The sequence below is a fragment of the Amblyraja radiata genome, chromosome 27 (genome assembly GCF_010909765.2).
Source record: "Amblyraja radiata isolate CabotCenter1 chromosome 27, sAmbRad1.1.pri, whole genome shotgun sequence".
Classification (NCBI taxonomy): domain Eukaryota; kingdom Metazoa; phylum Chordata; class Chondrichthyes; order Rajiformes; family Rajidae; genus Amblyraja; species Amblyraja radiata.
This window is the reverse complement of record NC_045982.1, coordinates 13,410,638-13,429,828: the sequence shown is the minus strand read 5'-3', so window position 1 is coordinate 13,429,828 and position 19,191 is coordinate 13,410,638. Positions and strand designations below refer to the sequence as shown.

The window sequence follows — 19,191 nt, the reverse complement described above, 5'->3', positions numbered from 1 at the left end:
GAAAATGACCATGTCTCTGTCGTATTGGGCAATCCTTTATTTTTATTCATTGACAACAACCCCACCCTAACACACATGTACACACCCTGCCCTGGTGTAAAGGGCCTGTCCCACTGTATGAACTAATTCAAGAATTCTCCCGAGTTTAAAAAAAAAATCAAACTCGTGGTAAGCACGTAGAATGTACGTAGCGGGTATGTCGGAGCTTGGGACGTCTCTTAGCGGCTCGTAACGTTAATGGCAGGTACTCGGGAAACGCGGTAAGCTCGTGAAGACTCGTGAAGATTTTACAACATGTTGAAAAATGTTCACGAGAGCCCCGAGTAACTATGAGTGGCTATTACCGTAATTTTTCCAGTTTGAATCGGGGGAAAGTCGGGAGAACTCTTGAATTAGCTCGTACAGTGGGACAGGCCCTTTAATCTCCAATTCCATCCTGTCAAGACCAAACTAAATTTTAAATGTTTCAAATAATTTGTCCTTCACTCTTCTGAACTCCAGCAGGCACAAGCCTATTCGGTCCAAGCTTTCTGCATAAGACAACCCACCCACTCCAGGTATAAGCCTAGTAAACCTTCTCGAAATGGTTTCCAACTCATTAACCCTCTTGATTAAATAGAGGTAAAAGTCTACACAATACTCCAAATCTGGTCTTGCCATTGCTCTGCACAGCTGAACCAGAACCACCCTACTTTTATATTGAATTCCCCTCACAATAAAGAATAACATTCTGTTATTTTTTCCAACTGCTTGTTGGTCTGCTTACTAGCCTTTTGTGCATCATCCGCTAGGATATGCAAACCTCTCTGCAATTCAGCTTCGTAATCATGTGCTGTTTTGATAGTACTTTTTACTTTCCTTGCCAAAATGGACAATTTTGCATTTTCTTGCCCATTCTTTCAACCTATCCACATCCTTTAGCAATCTCCTTTTGCTCCCTTCCCAACCTACCTCCCTGTTAGCCATCATATCTTTCATCAATGCTTACAGGTGACCTCCTCCGCCACCATCACATTTATTTGCCATTTGAACCTTTGAAGTAGCATCTTATCAATTGCCCCCTGTAAACATCGCTGGTTCCTCTTCATCCTCCGCGTACATTACTCCTTCAAAGAACTTGAATAACTCAGTAAAACACAATTTACCATAGACACAACCGTACTTACAGTGCCTGATTATCTAAAAATGTATCTAAGTCTACTGCTGTAATTTCTTTAACAGTATCTTCAAAAATGTTACATAGGAGAGATGTTAAGCTAACTGGACTATCGTTGTCTATTTTTCTGTCACCCTCTGTTTTTAAAACATAGAACAGGCCTTTCGGCCCACACAATGTATCCTCTCCAATAGCTTCTCGATCACAGACGTGAGACTCCCCGGCCTACAATTCCCGGGATTCTCTCTACTTCCCTTCTTAAACAAAGGAACAACATTGTTCCTCGGTCTACTGGGATCTCACCTGAGGCTTGGGAAGTTGCAAAGATCTTCATTAAGGCTTCTGCAATCTCCTCTCTTGCTTCTCTCAATAACCTTGTGGTGGGTGGGCTGTTTTATGAAAGGTAGTAATTCTGTGGACCTCTTTGCCAAGTCCATGGATATTTTTAAGGTGGAGATAGATGGATTCTTAATTAGTACAGGTGTCAGGGGTTATGGGGAGAAGGCATGAGAATGGGGTTAGGAGGGAGAGATAGATCAGCCATGATTGAATGGCGGAGTAGACTTGATGGGCCAAATGGCCTAATTCTGCTCCTAACACTTATGGCTTTATGAACCTGGGATAGATACCATCGTGCCGTGGTATTTATCCACATTAATGCTCTTCAAGAGCCCCAACACCACCTCCTTAATCTCAAACTGACCTTGAATATTAGAATTGTCAACTCTCATGTCACCATCTCGCAGTCCTCCATGTGCATTGAACAAAGAAGTTACATTCACTATTTTCCAATCTAATCGAAGCTTCCATAACTCTATGGAATTTTGGACCATTAAAATCATTAAGAACTATTTATTTAGCCACTTATCTGAAATCTTACATTTGCTATTCTGTCTTATTTGCAATGTCAGATATCAATCTGTGCCAAATTATGGTCAGTTTGTGTCAATAATTCAATACCAATTATTTACTTATGAATGTTTAATGCAAATTTCTCGTATTACATTTCACTACATGGTATGGAAGTGCACAGTTGTTGACAAATTTAAGTTTAGGGTTTCAGAATGGGAAAAGCCTTTGTATGATGAATATTGATGATGAATATTGAATGTGCCGATCACCTCAAGAATATTAGTCATCGAGTCATACAGTGTGGAAACGGGCCCTTCGGCCCAACTTGCCCACGCCGACCGACATGTCCCATATACACGAGTCCCTCCTGCCTGCGTTTGGCCCATATTCCTCTAAACCTATCCTATGATGTATCTGTCATAATGTTTCTGAAACATTGTCTACATCTCTCTGAAATGTTTGTTGGTTGTTTGAATTTAGTGTTTGTGTTGGCTTTTGAGCTGAGGATATTTGAAGGCTCGTATAATAAATGAGTTATGGACATAAACTCCAGAACCTTGTGAGCTGGTACTTTTTCTTCGGTATTAATTATATGCACATCGGAATTAGCCTCTCCTCGCGTGATACGGTCATTGGGCAAAAGCTACGGTGCAGTTGGTAAGACAGCTGTTCAAGATTCAAATCAAACTGGTAAAACAGTACGGCAGCAGAAAACAGAAGGTTGTGTTTGGTTTTATAAAATCACCAGCTGTTGTTGTCAGTGTGATGGGAGGACAAAACACAATCTCAGAGTTGTAGCAATCTTACAGATTGTTCTTGGGTGACTTTTCACCACAGTTGGGAGCAACATTTAAGCTAGCTACATGCTTCTTTTTCAGGGAAACAACGATGGGACGAGCTCCATATTTTCCTTGTGCTAAAGGATTTTACAAATATGGTTAGTTAAACTCACAACTAAGAAGCCAAAATAGAAATGGAAAATGATGAAAGACTCAGTCAGTCAGACAACATCCAGGGATAGAAACAGAACTAATGTTTCAGGTTGAAAACCTTTAGTCAGAGTTGGTGAAAGGTCTGCAATCTGAAACATTAACTCTGTTTCTCTTTCCACCGATGCTGCCTGACTTTTCCAGCAGTTTTTTTTTTTTGTTTTAATTTCAGCATCCGCAGTTTTTTTAATTTTTAATCGTGAACTCAAAATACCTTTTAAGCAGGAGGACTGAATTTTTTTTTTTTAATAAGTAGTTGAATTTCCAGACACATTTCTGTAATGTTAAGTGTTTGCAATGAAAGCTATGTAACCCTGGGGAACTGTAGGCTGGCCAAGAATGGAGATAGTTTCTGGGCTGTGGGACTGAGTAGTGATCGGTTTTGGCCAAGGTTGTCTGAATTGCCGTTGTTCTTTAACCCCCAATGCTGTCCGCATTAGATAATAATTCTTAGGTTATTTGTGTTTCAAATAATTCAGTTTACAGATCAACACAGGAACAGCCCCTTAAGCCTACAATGTCTGTGCTGTAAATGATGCCAAGTTAAACTAATCTCCTCTGCCTGCATATGACCCCCCCCCCCCCATACACTGCATTTGCAGGTGTCTATCCAGAAATGTCTTAAATTGCACTCTCATGTCTGTTCCAACATTCTGCATTTTGATTGATACTCAGTGACCCTTAGTTACCATCCTTGTGTATAAATTAGAAATAGTTTTCAACACTGACTCGGATCTTGGTAGTTTATTTTTAGTTTATTGTCACGTGTACAGCGAAAACCTTTTTGTTGTGTGCTAACTAGTCAACAGAAAGACAGTACATGATTACAATCGAGCCATTTCACTGTGTACAGATACACGATAAATGGATCATGTGCAGACAAAAGGATTAGTGTAATTTGCCATCGTGTTCCGTACAGACATTGTGGTTTAAAGAGCCTGATCCTGTACCATATTTTTCTAAGTTCTATTTATATTAATTTTCAGGCACTGTGTCTTCCTCACAAATTACTGACCCACCTCTCTTTGTATAGTAAAATAAATGTTATATTAGAATTGGTTCCTTCATCCAAGTTATAAATCATAAATAGTTGAGATGCCAGTAATGATCCCTACGGTAACTATTAGATGACAGCAAATCCACAAATGAGCCAATTAGCCCAATTCTGAAGAAGGGTTTTGACATGAAACATTGCCTCATCATGTTCTCCAGAGATGCTGCTTGACCCGCTGACTTATGCCCCTGTCCCACTTAGGAAACCTGAACGGAAACCTCTGGAGACTTTGCGCCCCACCCAAGGTTTCCATGCGGTTCCCGGAGGTTGCAGGTTGCAGGTGGTTGCCGGAGGTTGCAGGTAGTGGAAGCGGGTAGGGAGACTGACAAAAACCGCTGGGAACCTCCAGGAACCGCACGGAAACGTTGTGTGGGGCGCAAAGTCTCCAGAGGTTTCCGTTCAGGCTTCCAAAGTGGGACAGGGGCATAACTCTAGTACTTCGTGTTCTTTGCTCAAAGTTCCAGCATCTGCAAATCCTTGTGCCTACAGCTAATCCAACTGTTCTTCCTTAGTTCGCTGCTCCCCTATCCATGCCAGTGTATTACCATCATCCCCATGTGTTCTACTATCATATGTGGCATCTTATCAAAGTATTCTGGAAATCCAAATGCATTACGGCTACTGGCTCCACTTTTTCCATCTTGTTTGATATATCCTCAATGTACTTTGGCAAGTTTCCCAAACACAATTTCCCTTTCATACTGTAAATTCTGCTTTGATTGTCTTATGACATTTAAATATCTTTATGTTACCTCTTAATAAATAATTCCACCATTTATTCCACTAAGAATAGTGAGGGCTAATAACCAGTAAATAGAGATGTGGATTGTGCTAATGTGGTGAATGTGGGAACCACGGACAAAGTCGAAAAGTAGAGACATGGAATGCAGCAGTGATGAACCCCAAGTTTCAGGAACTTCATTGATTATGTTGTAGCTTGCACCCATCGTCATAACAAACAATTGGAGCTACTGTCAACTAAATTAGAGTTGTGGATAATCATTTTATTATGCAATCAAGATCTAGTTTGTTACCTCATTAAGCCTTTCTCTAACATCCACTGTAATCAAGACCTCGTTTTATTGTTAATCATGTTTCCGTGTATTCGTGTCAGATGTAAAAGCTGTACCAAAGTCGCGCTCAAGAGATCAGCTTTGACTGGCCTCCTGGTGCGCACCAGCTTTAATAAAAGACCCTTTACTTTAAACACCAACTTTGCATTGGCCTTTCCATTTGCCCTTGCAATAGGAACGTGCAGAACAATTTGGTCTCAGCGTGTTGGTGTTAAAGTGAAGGCAGGAGCACAGTGCTCCCCTTTCCTAACCTCCAGGTAGCGAATATTCACTTTATTTTTCCATTGGATGCACATTGAAACTTTCTGCTGTTGATATAATTTTTTTTGCTGAATTTAATGGCTTTTAAGTAAATGTCAGGATTGATCACGATGTCACCTTTTCCCCTGTATTTACTCAGTCGTGAACTTTTTTTATTCTCAGTGGTCTTGAATAATTATTGCTGATTTATGTCAGGGTTTTTTTTGCTGTTTTAATATTTGACAGTAAATTGTCTTGATACCTGACTGTTAATATGTTGTTTTGGGTTTTTTTGAGGTGATCTTTTAGTTACATGCGTGCCAAAGTTTTTAAGAAGCCACGCTACTTTTCAAAGACTTTCTTTGAACTTTGTAGAGGTCTCCCAATTAATCCCATCAAGGATTAATAACAATGTGCACATGCTAAATACAATTACAGTCATTTTTTTTTCCACTCCAGAGTTAACAACAAACCCATTGCCCTGAAAGCACTGCTCTCTGAACCTGGTACAAAACAGCAAAAGATTAATTGTCAGAATTTCATTTCACATGCAATTCTCTCGTGCTCTCTCTCCCTCTCTCTCCTGCTCTCTCTCTCCAGCTCGCTCTCCCACTCTTTCTCCCACCCTCTCTCTTTCTCCCCCTCACCCCCCCCCCTTCTCTTCATCTATATTATTTCTGTTCATCTCTGTCAGCATCAGATTGTCCTCGTGTGAATATCTGCTTGCCTCTTTTAGTTTGTTTATTTATGTGCCAGCACCTTTCCGTTCTGCGTTTATATTTTTCCTTTGTGATTCCCTGTTTATTGGGCTCTTTGCTTTGACTGGATGCCAGTCTGTGGAAGGGCAGGTGGGTGCTGGCAGTGGTGGAAACCGACCAGGAAGACAGGCAGGCGCCAAATAATAGATCAGGAGCTGTATCTCTCCTACTGATTCAGACATCATCAGGGCTCAGTGTAATGCAGATTGAACCATCCTCACAGTCTGCTCAAGAAGCACTGAGCTTCATTCCTACAGTGTCAGCATCTTGTGCCCTGCCTGCCTTTGAAGGGGGACGTTTAATGATTCTGCTGATGGTTAATTGATGACACTCTCTTGCTTTTTAAATTAACAGGAAACCAGCTGACCTGCAAAACCTGGCTCCTGGAACACACCCACCATTTATAACCTTCAATGGAGAAGTGAAAACCGATGTTAATAAGATCGAAGAATTCCTTGAGGACGTCCTGGCTCCACCTAAGTAAGTGTCTGCACAAGAACTCAAGATAGCATTTCCCAGATTTGCAGAAGTCAACTGCAGCATCATGCAGAATAATGCACAGCACACGGTGCATGTAAAGTGATTTACCGCAGCAAGCCAAAAATGGAATTTGTCAATTCTGCAGCAATGAAATGGATTTAAAACTTCTAGAATTCGCAGAAGCCACTTTTGGTGAGCAACCAGTGCGTGATGTCATTGTGGCAGAGCTCGTGAGGGTCCTCACAACTCCAGTGATCTGGGTTCAGTCCTGACCTCTGTTGTTGTCAGTGTGGAGACTTTCAATTGTTCTCCCTGTGACCACGTGGGTTTGTTGTGGGGGCTCCGGTTCCCTCCCTGTGTTGGTAGGTTAATTGACTTCTGTAAATTGCTTCCAATGTTTAAATGGGGGATCAAATCAGGGAAGTTAAAAAAAGTAGGATTGACGTTGGTTTACGGTAGATGGCTGATCGATAGTCCGTGTAGTATCTGTTGGTTGAAGGGCCTGGTTGGATCTGATGGCCATAACAAGGAGAAGACAAACTTTTGACTGATCTTCCCTGAAGGCAAAATTGGTCATATACATCGCTACGCCAATAGAGCAGAACATCTTGTGTTCATAAAGTCATAGGTGATAGGAACAGAATTAGGCCATTCGGCCCATCAAATCTACTCCGCCATTCAATCATGGCTGATCTATCCATCTATCCTTCCCTCCTAACCCCATTCTCCTACCTTCTCCCCATAACCCCTGACACCTGTACTAATCAAGAATCTATCTATCTCTGCCTGAAAAATATCCATTGACTTGGCTTCCACAGCCTTCTGTGGCAAAGAATTCCACAGATTCACCACCCTCTGACTAAAGAAATTCCTCCTCATCTCCTTCCTAAAGTAACTTCTTTTAATTTTGAGGCTATGACCTCTAGTCCTAGATTGTCCCACTAGTGGAAACATCCTCTCCAAATCCACTCTATACAAGCCTTTCACTATTTGGTATGTTTCAATGAGGTCCCCCCCTTCATTCTTCTAAACTCCAGCGAGTACAGGCCCAGTGCCGTCAAATGCACTCTCATAGCTCACTAATACTCAATGCTTAAAAAATAAATAAAAAGGTTTGAACTTTGATCAGCCTCAGCTGCAGGGAAAATGTGGATATGCAAAGAGTATTGGTTGTCCATTACATGATCGACTTGGTACTCTCTGCTGAAACGTGCCTTACTTCAATTGACATGGGAAGCAATCCATTGAAGAGTCAAAAGAAAGTCAAGAATGTTTAATTGTTATATGCATTGGGATCGACACAACAACATTCCTACTTGCTGCAGCTTTACAGGCATAGCACACGTAACCTCACAACAAATACGTATGTTATAAATTATCATTCTAAGTAGCTATTCTATTGGCTTGTGGGAAAGATTCACCACTTGAAAAAGAATAGGGAGCATATTCTGGAATAAAATTCATCACTATCAGATAGAGTCGAAGAGTCATTGAGTGATACAGTGTGGAAACAGGCCCTTCAGTCCAACTTGCCCACACAGGCCAACATGTCCAGGCTATACTGGTCCCACCAACCCACCTTTAGCTCGTATCTCTCCAAAACTGTCCTATCCACTATCCAGTTCTGTGAAGATCTCGCTCGCTCGCTCACGTTCTACATTGTTGGTTGAGTTTGCATCACTGCAGTCTCCCCTCTCCAACCTCCTTGTTCATCCTCATGTTCAATCACTGATTACTGTTTCTTGAGATTCGTGCTATAGCTGAAAGCTTTAATAGAAGCATTTAAATTGTTCCATTTGTATTTATGGAAACAACATGCTATAGTCGGTCAAATTCCCCCATTCAAACTGTTCCTTAAATCTATCAGTTTGCTAAAGAAACAAAAGTATTTTTAACAATGTTTCTCACCCATTTCTCTGACCTCATCTCCTGTAATTGTCGATCTTCGATGGAAGTAATTTCAGGCAACTGAACCACCCTACCAACAACCAGAGTGCAGTCCCAAGCTACTATCTACCTCATTGGAGACCCTCAGACTATCCTTACTGGCTTTATCTTGCACTAAACGTTATTACTGTTAATCCCTTTATCATGTACCTGTACAATCTGGATGGCTCGATTGTAATCGTGTGTTGTCTTTCCGCTGACTGGTTAGCATGCAACGAAAGCTTTTTACTGTACCTCGGTACACGTGACAATAAACTAAACTCAAATTCAAGCTCAGAATTGCAGACAAAACTCTGGTTCCAGTTGTGAGCCTGGATCATTAGTATTTGCAGTCTATTCCACGATGGATGACATCACATCCAGGTTTAATCTTAATATTATCTGGGTATTCTGTGGTGTAACCTAGTTTTTATCCTGCAAATGATCCAAGTGGAAACACAACTCTTGTGACGTTAGTGGCTGCGGTCTCTCACTGTGTAGAATCAAGCCAGACTTACGGAAGCACAGAGACACGAGAACTGCAGAAGCTGGAATGTTGCAGAGAACAAAAGTGCTGGAGTAATTCAACGGGTCAGGCAACATCTCTGGAGGAAATGGATAGATGGCGTTTCAGGTCGAGACCCTTCTTCAGACTGATCGTAGTAGGGGGAGAAAGTTGGCGAAGAGGTGTGGGCGGGACAAAGCTTAGCAAGTGATAGGTGGATACAGTTGAGGGGGTTTTGATCAGCAGGTGACAACAGCACGAGATGAAAATGAGACAAAGGGATGACAAAAGGAGAGCAAGGAGACAAAAGGAGACACGGAGACAAAGGCGTGTCAGATGATGAGAGAAGAGCGGTGAAATGTAAAGCCAGAGGGACGGTTGGCGTTGGAAGCGATGGGGGAAGGGAAAGGGATGATAGTGGGAGGAATGGGTGAGGGAAGAGAGAGCAAAAACATACAGGATTCCAGCACCTTCAGATTTATGGGAACTTAGTTGCAAAACAAAAGATGTTAGAGTTGCCTCCAGGCACAACACCAGCATATATTTATGAAGGAAAGGGAATAAAATCTGAAAGAAGAATATCTTACGTTACAGTAGCATGGCAGACTGCCCAACCTGATGCCTTTAATCGTATCTTGCTTCATTTAAATCAAAGCATGCAATGGAATAAGACAATCCAACCACACAGTTAGAAGAGGAATAATGGGCTGCAAAGAAAAAAAAACTTACAAGCAGAGACATCGAAATACTAATCATGTCGTGCTGTTTATTTTGACAGGACATGAGGGAAGATGATTCTTCCAGGTTCCCCATATGCCAACAAGTCTCCCTCTCTGCTCACCCCCTCCCCCCCCCCCCCCCCCCCCCCATCCATTAAAGCACATCTTATTAACACAGTGAGAAATGTGGTCAAGAAACCAGATCATTAAATATCCTTCAGATGTTATGCTTTTAATTTTTAATTTAATTGAATAGATTTCCACTACCTCTAAATATCTGTGATCATCAGAGAGATTCAGAAGTAGTGGAAAGGACCCTCCACCAGCATAACTGGTTAGGAGTCCACTGACACAATCCATGGACGGAGCTCCTCTTTGGGGGGATGGGGCGGGGGCTTGTAATTGTTGACTACCTACATTGGTCCACTTTGTGAAATGACTGTTGTCGGAAACCTCAAGAATGGGTGATACGTAGATGCAAAGTTAAATACAACAACAGGAATCCATTTGAAAACATTTTTCCTCATCTCAGTCCTAAATGGCCTATCCCTTATTCTTACACTGTGACCCCCTGCTTCTGGATTTCCTCAACATCCTGCATCTAGCCTGTTCAATCTAGCCATGAAGAATTTTATATGTTTCTCTCAGATCCCCTCTGATCTTTCTAAATTCCTGTGAATATAAGCCCAGTCGATCCATTATAAGCCCAGTCGATCCATTATAAGCCCAGTCGATCCATTATAAGACCAGTCGATCCATTATAAGCCCAGTCGATCCATTATAAGCCCAGTCGATCCATTATAAGCCCAGTCGATCCATTATAAGCCCAGTCGATCCATTATAAGCCCAGTCGATCCATTATAAGCCCAGTCGATCCATTGGATAATTAGGATCCCCGCACAACTACCAACAAAGGCAACGTGAGATAGGAACACATTCAGATTGGCTGCATTTTTTCACTGGGATGATCTGGTTGATGTTATTGCTTATTACTAAGAATGTTCACACACAACCTTTAGCAGGTCTTCAAAAAAACAATGTGATAGTAATCATCTCAGTTCAAAGCAGAATCCTGCAAACTTTTATAATGCAGTTGAAGAGCTCATTTTAAATTGCAATAAAATAATGAGTATGATTTAAGTTCAAGATATCTAATAAAATGAACTTTAATTCGGAAAGGGCTATAAATAGATTTTTTGATGTATGGGAACTACACGTAACTAAATAACATATCACTACAGTTTCAAAGGGGGAATGAATTTTACTTTGAGCTGCTCCACGTTAAAACCACTTTTATAATGATTTCTGTTGTGTTTATGTATCACGTGAGTGTTACTTTAAAACCTGCGCAATATGTATAACTGTTCGCCAATCTAGAAAGTGTGGTTTAAATTCTGTTTGAAGACATTATTAATGAAAAATAGGATTGGGATTTTCCAAGGCGCTCTCTGACCTACTCCCAAGAAGCACGTCTGCCGAGGGAAATGTGGAATTGGTGCATTTACTTAAAAATATCGATGGTTTCAGTGGAGAAATTCCGACCACGTTACAGTCAGTGCACTCATATCTGCTATTTCCAGATTAATAATATAGATTATTCATGGATCATAATGGACCATTAATTTTCTGGCACCGAAGGATACCTTAAACATATTGTGTTCTTGCAGAACAAAAAGTAAAAACTGGTTATGTACTTTGATATTTTTGTTGTTAAATCTTGTTTTAGCAATTATATCATCTCATGAGCTCATGTCTGGATAAGGGTTGGTGCTTCTACACTCTTTCAGGCAGTGAGTTCCAGCCCCACACCTCTCTTAGAACGAATTTTGCTTTTAGTTTTGAGATACAGCGTGGAAACAGGCACTTCGGCCCAATGAGTCTGCACACTATCACTATCCTATACTCAAGGGACATTTAAAAAAAACATTTATACCAAGTCGATTTACCTACAAACCTGTTCATCTTTGGAGTGTGGGAGGAAACCGAAAATCTCGGAGAAAACCCACGCAGGTCATGGGGAGAACGTACAAACTCCATACAGACAAGTACCTGTAGTCAGGATCAAACCCGAGTCTCTGGCACTGTAAGACAGTAGATTTACCACTATGTCATCATGCCACCTTCATTAACCACCTTACTTCACATTCCATCCACCTGCAAAACCTTCAGCCATTCTCTTAAATATTTATCCTTTGGTTTTTGACCTTTCCATTAAGGGACAAATCCTTCCTGTTTACATCCCGTCTAGACCTTTCGATGTTCCATGCGTCAATTAAACCTTCCCAAAGGATCAAAGCCAAGTTCTCCACATTAAAAACTCGAATAGGGACTGCCTTGTAATTATTTGTTTTTCTTGTTTTACACCATTGAAAATGTATAATTTTTCTCAACTATAATGGATCATGAAAAATAATGAGAAGCTTTTAGTATGGAATCCAGCCCCATTTAACATGAGACGGGGCATCCTAGTAACCTGATACACTTTTGTGAAGCACTAGAAGCGTGGGCGATGTAAACATTAAATAATTTAAATATTTAAACATAAATAAGTGAAGTGCCGAAGAGCCAAAAAGCTGCATCAAGATCTCAAACCATTCTCTTCTGGTTTGAATGGAGATGGGCAAAAGGTTCAGTTGCAGTAATAAAATTGAATTGCAGATGCTGGTTTATACCAAAGATAGACACAAACTGCTGGAGTAACTCAGCATTCACTTGCAGTATGGGTTGGCAATTTAAGACGGCCACATCATCATAGGCTTATATTTACTGGAATTTAGAGGGATGAGAGGGTCTCTTATAGAAACATATAAAATTATTAAGGGATTGGACAGATGCTAGATGCAGGAAGAATGTTCCCAATGTTGGGGGAGTCCAGACCAGGGGTCACAATTTAAGAATAAAGGGTAGGCCATTTAGGACTGAGATGCTGAAATACTTTTTCACCCAGAGAGTTGTGAATCTGTGTAATTCTCTGCCACAGAAGGCAGTGGAAGCCAATTCACTGGATGTATTCAAGAGAGAGTTAGATATAGCTCTTAGGGCTATCAGAATCAAGGGATATGGGGAGAAAGCAGGGACAGGGTACTGATTTGGGATGATCAGCCATGATCATATTGAATGGCGGTGCAGGCTCGAAGGGCCGAATGATCTACTCCTGCACCTATTGTCTATGTTTCTATCCTTTGTCCTCGGTTTGTTCAGGGTAATTAATATATGTTTAGTTTAATTTAGAGATACAGTGTAGAAGCAAGCCCTTCAGCCAACTGAGTCCGCGCCGACCAGCAATCCCTGCACCCTAACACTATCCTACACACTAGGGACAATTTACAGTTTACAGAAGCCAAATTAACCTACAAACCTGCACGTCTTTGGAGTGTGGGAGGAAACCGGAGCACCTGGGGAAAACCCACACGGTCACGGGGAGAATCTCCAAACACCGTATTGACAGTACCCGTGGTCAGGATCGAACCGGGGTCTCTGGCGCTGTAAGGCAGCAACTCTACCGCTGTGCCACAGTGCCGCCCTAATATGCACACTGTTGGAGGAGTAGGCGCAGTACAAGGCAGGCTGTTTATTTTCCAGTCATTTTCTTGCACCGCAATTCATCTTCAGAATGCATCACATGTAAGAACATAAGGGGAAAAAACTGCGACACTGCCCCACACAACCTGTCCCTTGTTAGAAGCATAGAAACATAGGAAATAGGTGCAGGAGTAGGCCATTCGGCCCTTCGAGCCTGCACCGCCATTCAATGGCTGATCATCCAACTCAGTATCCTGTACCTGCCTTCTCTCCATACCCCCTGATCCCTTTAGCCACAAGGGCCACATCTAACTCCACATCTAACTTTCTGACAGTGAAACGCCCTACTGCAAATACAGCAGTCACTTTTTGTTTTGAGCTTTGAATTAATTTGGCGTGGATTCTGTGCTCCTTGTAGTAAAGGTAGATTACGTTAGAAGTTGAACCACGATCCACAAGGAAACAATCACATTATTGATTATAGATTAGATGTAGTCTAGAACTGTTCTCGAGAACACGTTCCAGACTGGGTCAAACTTGAATCGAAGATCTGGGGTTGAAAGGGCAACATTGAACATATTTTTTCATCAACTGCAACATATATCATTTTCTGAGCAGTTTGAAGTATATGTGGCAAAGTGGTTGTTGTTGACCCGCTTGAACGGTAACGGTATTTTGAAAGTGAACTGTCAAATGTTCAATTTTGAAAGTGAATCCAAATTCGTTATTACTTCAATATATCACAAATGCTTGGCGGCACTGTTCCACCTTGTAGGCCTGTTGACTGACATTGACAGGCCACCATTTGTTACATAAATGTGCTGTCTGCTTGAATCAACGGAAAAAAAAAGTTGCGTCATTCAAGGGCCTGTTTCCACGCTGTAAGACTCTATGACTCAATGACTATTAAAATAATCTAAGTGCTGGAGTGACTCAGCAGGTCAGGCAGCATCCCTGGAGAACATGGATAGGTGGCGTTTCAGGTCGGGACCGTTCTTTAGACTGAAATCACTGTAAACTTACTTTGAATATGACTTTGTTTTTCCAACAGTGGGTGAGAGTTTAATTTGTACATCTTCATAAAAGCGCATCTTCACCCACAGTGAAGCCACTATTTAGCACAGAAGCGTTGGTTGGTCAGCCTGTGCCTGGATTTCTGTTCCAATTTGTTGAAGGATTTGACATCAGCCATCAATCTCCACTCAGTGTAAGCACAAAATAAACACTAAATAAAAATCAGGTGGAACTCAACAGTCCAGGCTTTCCATTCACTATATTTACCCCTGGTGGTTTCAGAATGGCCATGTCAACCTGAAACTGGGAGATCAGGACTTGTAACAACAATGAATGGCTGCATTTATGCATCACCTTATGTCACAGCAAATCTCAGAGTAGGTAATACAATACAATACAATACAATTCAATTTATTGTCATTTGGACCCCTTGAGGTCCAAACGAAATGCCGTTTCTGCAGCCATACATTACAAACAAATAGACCCAAGACACAACATAATTTACATAAACATCCATCACCTTGCTGTGATGGAAGGCCAAAAAAACTTCTCTCTCCACTGCACTCTCCCCCCCGATGTCAGAGTCAAAGTCAAAGCCCCCGGAGGGCGATGGCGATTGTCCTGTGGCCATTAAAGCCACGCCGGGTGATGCAAGGCCGCACACCGGGTTCTTCGTGTTAGAGTCCCCGGCGCGCGCTCGCAGCCCGCAGCCATTCCAAGCCGCGCGGGGCAGTGGTGTAAGGCCCCGCTCCAGGAGCTCTTCAACCCCGCAACTCGGGCGGGAGAAGTCGCCGCTGCGGAAGCCCCGAAAAGCGGTCTCCCTCCAGGGACCCGCGGGCTCCCGGTGCCGCCCGCCAGACCCGCAGTTGCAGCCACCGAATCTCCAGAGGTCGGGCCGCAGCAGCGTCCACCACAGCTCCACCCGCTCTGGACTCGGCCAGCTCCGCGACGGTGAGGTGAGTAGTCGGCACCACAGCCCCCGGTCTTCCTGTTGGAGGCCGCTCCTCGTTGCAGCCCCAACGACAACGGAGACCCGACAAAGAAAAGGTCGGGTTTCCCGTGCAGGGAGAGATTTAAAAGTTACCCCCAACCCCCCCACACCACCCCCACCCCCCCACACACATACCCCAACAAAAATAACAAAAACTACATAAAAACATAGACATAAAATAATAAAAACGCAGACAAACTGCAGAGGCCGCAGCTGACGAGAGTCGCGCCGCCTACCGGATACACCAACCATGTGAGGTCTCATGATTGTTATTAAATGGAAGATATTACTCAAGCAGGAAATAATACTGTGGTTCGTACCTTTGCCTCATAGCACCAGTGACCTGTGTCGCTGTGCCTCCAGTTGTGACTGGTGGGAAAGCATTTAAACGAGGTAGCAGAACATTTTAATACCCTCTACGTTTAAAGGAGTCCAGATTGATTTCTAACAGCAAACAAGACAAAAGTAATATGCCTGTGTAAAACACAGTGCTGGAGGAAATAAGCCGATCCGGCAGCATCCACGGAGGGAATGGACAGGTGACGTTTCAGGTCGGGAGCCTTCTTTACACATAGGAATGAAAAGAGAGGTGGGGGTGGAAAAAAAGACTGGAAGGTGCTAGGTGGATACAATTAAGTGGGCTGGTTGACAAATGGATGGAGTAAGTGAGAAAGGCTGCAGATGAAAAGATGACATGAGGGCATCCATATAAGGAGAGTGGAGGAGTGAAATGTAAAGCTGGAGGGAAGGATATGGATGGAAAGAGATGGGGCAATTGAGAAAGGAAGGGCTCAAGGATGGGAGATGAATATTTCTAGGAGGGGAGAGAGGAGTATGGTGGATGGGGTGGAATTTGGGAGAAATGGGACTACCCTCGATTACCTACGACTAACATGCCGACCTACTACGACCTGCTTTGACTAAACATACGAGTAAAAAGAATATCGATTTTTTCCATGGCTTTTTTTACTCGCGGGCATTTGTCAGCATGTTGAAAATACGCCGCGACCTAGCTGAGGCCTCGAGTACGCGGAGACTACTCTCGAGCATGAAGGAGAGTTACAAAGACCACCTAGGACCTTGTGTCGACCATGCTGCGAGTATGAGTCGAGGGAAACTCTTCTAAACTTGCCAATTAGGTTGCTGCTGTGGGACAGGCCCTTAAAACATGCTTAACAACTGAGGAACCATTGAATTCGAGGTTGAGTCAATTGTCAATATTTGCTGGACTACAGACGTCCCAGAGGTTTATAAGGCCTAAGGAGAGGTCAGAGATAAGAAGAGATTAGATGATAGATTTGAAAACAAGATTGAGAATTTTTAAAGCAAATAACTGTAGATGATCTAAATTATATATATTTTTATATGGAAAACCCGGAACATGCTCAACATGTCAGGTGGCGTCTACGGAGATAGAAACAGAATTAATGTTTCAGATTGATGATCTTTCATCAGAACAGATTGTTGATCATGATTTCAACTCCTGTTTCACCCTCTATGTATCGACTTACCAGCCAATGGAGACATTTATTTTTATCTAGCTACATCAGCAAACCCCTTGTTATCTTTTCAAAACATAAGTGTTTCATTTTTGTCCAAATTGTGCCATGTGAGCAGTTTGTGAGGGTAGGTGATTTTCAATTGCACACAGGCAGCAGAATGTCCCTAGAAAATTGGTCACAAAGCAACAATCAGGACCAGAGATGTAAGTAAGTGCAATCTTTTTATAACGAGGCTCTGAGACAACTTATTGGAGTTGGCTTTCTCATTTGACCCAATCCTAGTGAAAGTAAAGACACTTTTGTACTCGTCATCATCAAAAATCACTCAAAGTCAAGTATGATTGTTGTCCTGCTGGGTCCTTTCTGTGGGTCTTGCGATGGCTGAAGAGACTGATCCTGGAGTCACAGATATTAATCCTCCAGGTAGATCATCGTGTGTGACATGGAGAGACTGGTGCACAGACAGCCACCTTGGCAGAGACAGACCCAGATCCAAGAGCATGAACTCAACAACTGTTGGGAGTCCCTCCCGACTGCAGCCTTCTTCCACCCTCTCAGCTGTTGTGGTGCTCCACCTGCTGGCTATCAACTATCCTCCGCCTGTTCCACCATTGAGGCAAAAAGAGACACAACATGCTGGACTAACTCAATGGGTCAGGCTGCTTCTCTGGAGAACATGGATAGGTGACATTTCCGGTTGGGACCCTTCTTCAGTCTGAAGAAATGTTACTTATCCACATTCTCCAGAGATGGTGCAATGCCCGCTGTTGCTCCAGCATTTTGTGTCTTTTTTTGTAAAACAACATCTGCGTTTTTTTTTTTTCTCTACATTCTTCTGTCATTGAGGTCTTTTTGTGTCATGCTCTGTCATGGATGAGCCTGCCAGGATCATATCTCCAGAATCTTAGCTCTCAGAATCTTAGGCACACACAAACTTCACCACCACCACAAGGTAACCACCCTTAGAGTAGATCATTGCACAATTATATCATACGATTGCGGTCTCAATCATTAAGATGTACAGCGTTATTTGAGGCCTGATCTCACCACCCTTCCCCACCTAAGCACAAGATGATTAATTACTGAAGGAATGGGCTGTTACTCTGAGACATCGGTGCTGCTACTTCTGGGTAGACGTCAAATGTGACGTCTACCATTTTTTAGCATTTTTAGATTCAATTTGCTTTATACTAGAGCAGAAGAAAAGACCTGAAATGGAAGATTTCTCATGGAGAAGGTCTATCCCTGATTATTACAAAGCCTTGGGGAGAACGTGATCTTTTTCCTGATTAACGGGATCAGAATGCATATCTATCGCTTGTGATTTTTCTGTTATCTTGTCTCATCCACTTTCTGCGTTCCTGTGGGCTGACATTTCTGTCTTAATCAATTTTAACCATTAAAACCAACTATTCTGCCTGCGATGTAAAATTTTGTCAGCTCATTGTTATTTTTCATTTATCCCCTTCCTGAGTTTCTGTGTTCCTGTTTTACTTCCCTCCTCTGTGTGTGTGTGTGTGTGTGTCTTTCCTCTCCAACATAGATCTTTTTTTCACCAGTTGCTCAGCTCAGTTAACTCCACTTCCCATTCCCACACTGACCTGTTTGTTCTGTGCCTCCTCCATTGTCAGAGTGAGGCCTAGCGCAAATTGGAAGAACAGCACCTCATATTTCGCGTGGGCAGCTTATACCCCAGCGGTATGACCATTGACTTCTCTAACTTCAAGTAACCCTTGCTTTTCCTATCTCTCCATCCCCTCCCCCATCCCACTTCTCTGACCAGTCTTACTGTCTCCGACTCCATTTTATCTCTGTACCGCCCACTCCTCTGACATCAGTCTGAAGAAGGGTCTCGACCCGAAACGTCACCCATTCCTTCTCTCCAGGGATGCTGCCTGTCCCGCTGAGTTAGTCCAGCATTTTGTGTACATCTTTTTTTCACATTCACCCTATGCCCTTTTCCATATTGGCCTACAACATAGACTGAGACTGTTTCGCCCAATGAGTATAGACTCATATGGAAAAGGGCAAAGGGTGAATGTGAAAAAAAGATGTACACAAAATGCTCACAGAATAATCACTGATATTCACTGTAACAGTTTTGGGCTGGGTTTCTCTATTCTGCTCAGACCCGTACTTTCTCTAGTAATCTCTGGCCCCTCTCAACTTTGGACTGTGAATGCCAGAAGTGGGGATCAAAGTTCAAAAATGCTGGAATATAAACTTCTGTTTCCACCAGAGATCTCTGCCAAACTTATGGCCTCCCACTAAACATTCCTTCCTTCCGCAGATGCTTGAATGGATGAGAGGACGGCTAGAAATTGCTCTGTTGGGCTTTTGGCACCCGAACAGTTAATTGATACATATTTTATGCTTGGCACTGGTGAACCTTTGTGCTTGGAGCCCCTGT

At 42.6% G+C, this 19,191-nt stretch overlaps 1 protein-coding gene across 2 annotated transcripts in view; it reads left to right on the top strand.

Annotated features, from left to right (window-relative positions):
* clic4 (chloride intracellular channel 4) overlaps positions 1-19,191 on the top strand; it is a 116,465-nt gene that overhangs the window by 72,158 nt on the left and 25,116 nt on the right. For both annotated transcript variants that reach the window (XM_033045168.1, XM_033045167.1), the window contains exon 3: positions 6,477-6,602. In XM_033045168.1, the coding sequence (XP_032901059.1) occupies positions 6,477-6,602 (126 nt within the window). The remainder of the gene's footprint in view (positions 1-6,476; positions 6,603-19,191) is intronic.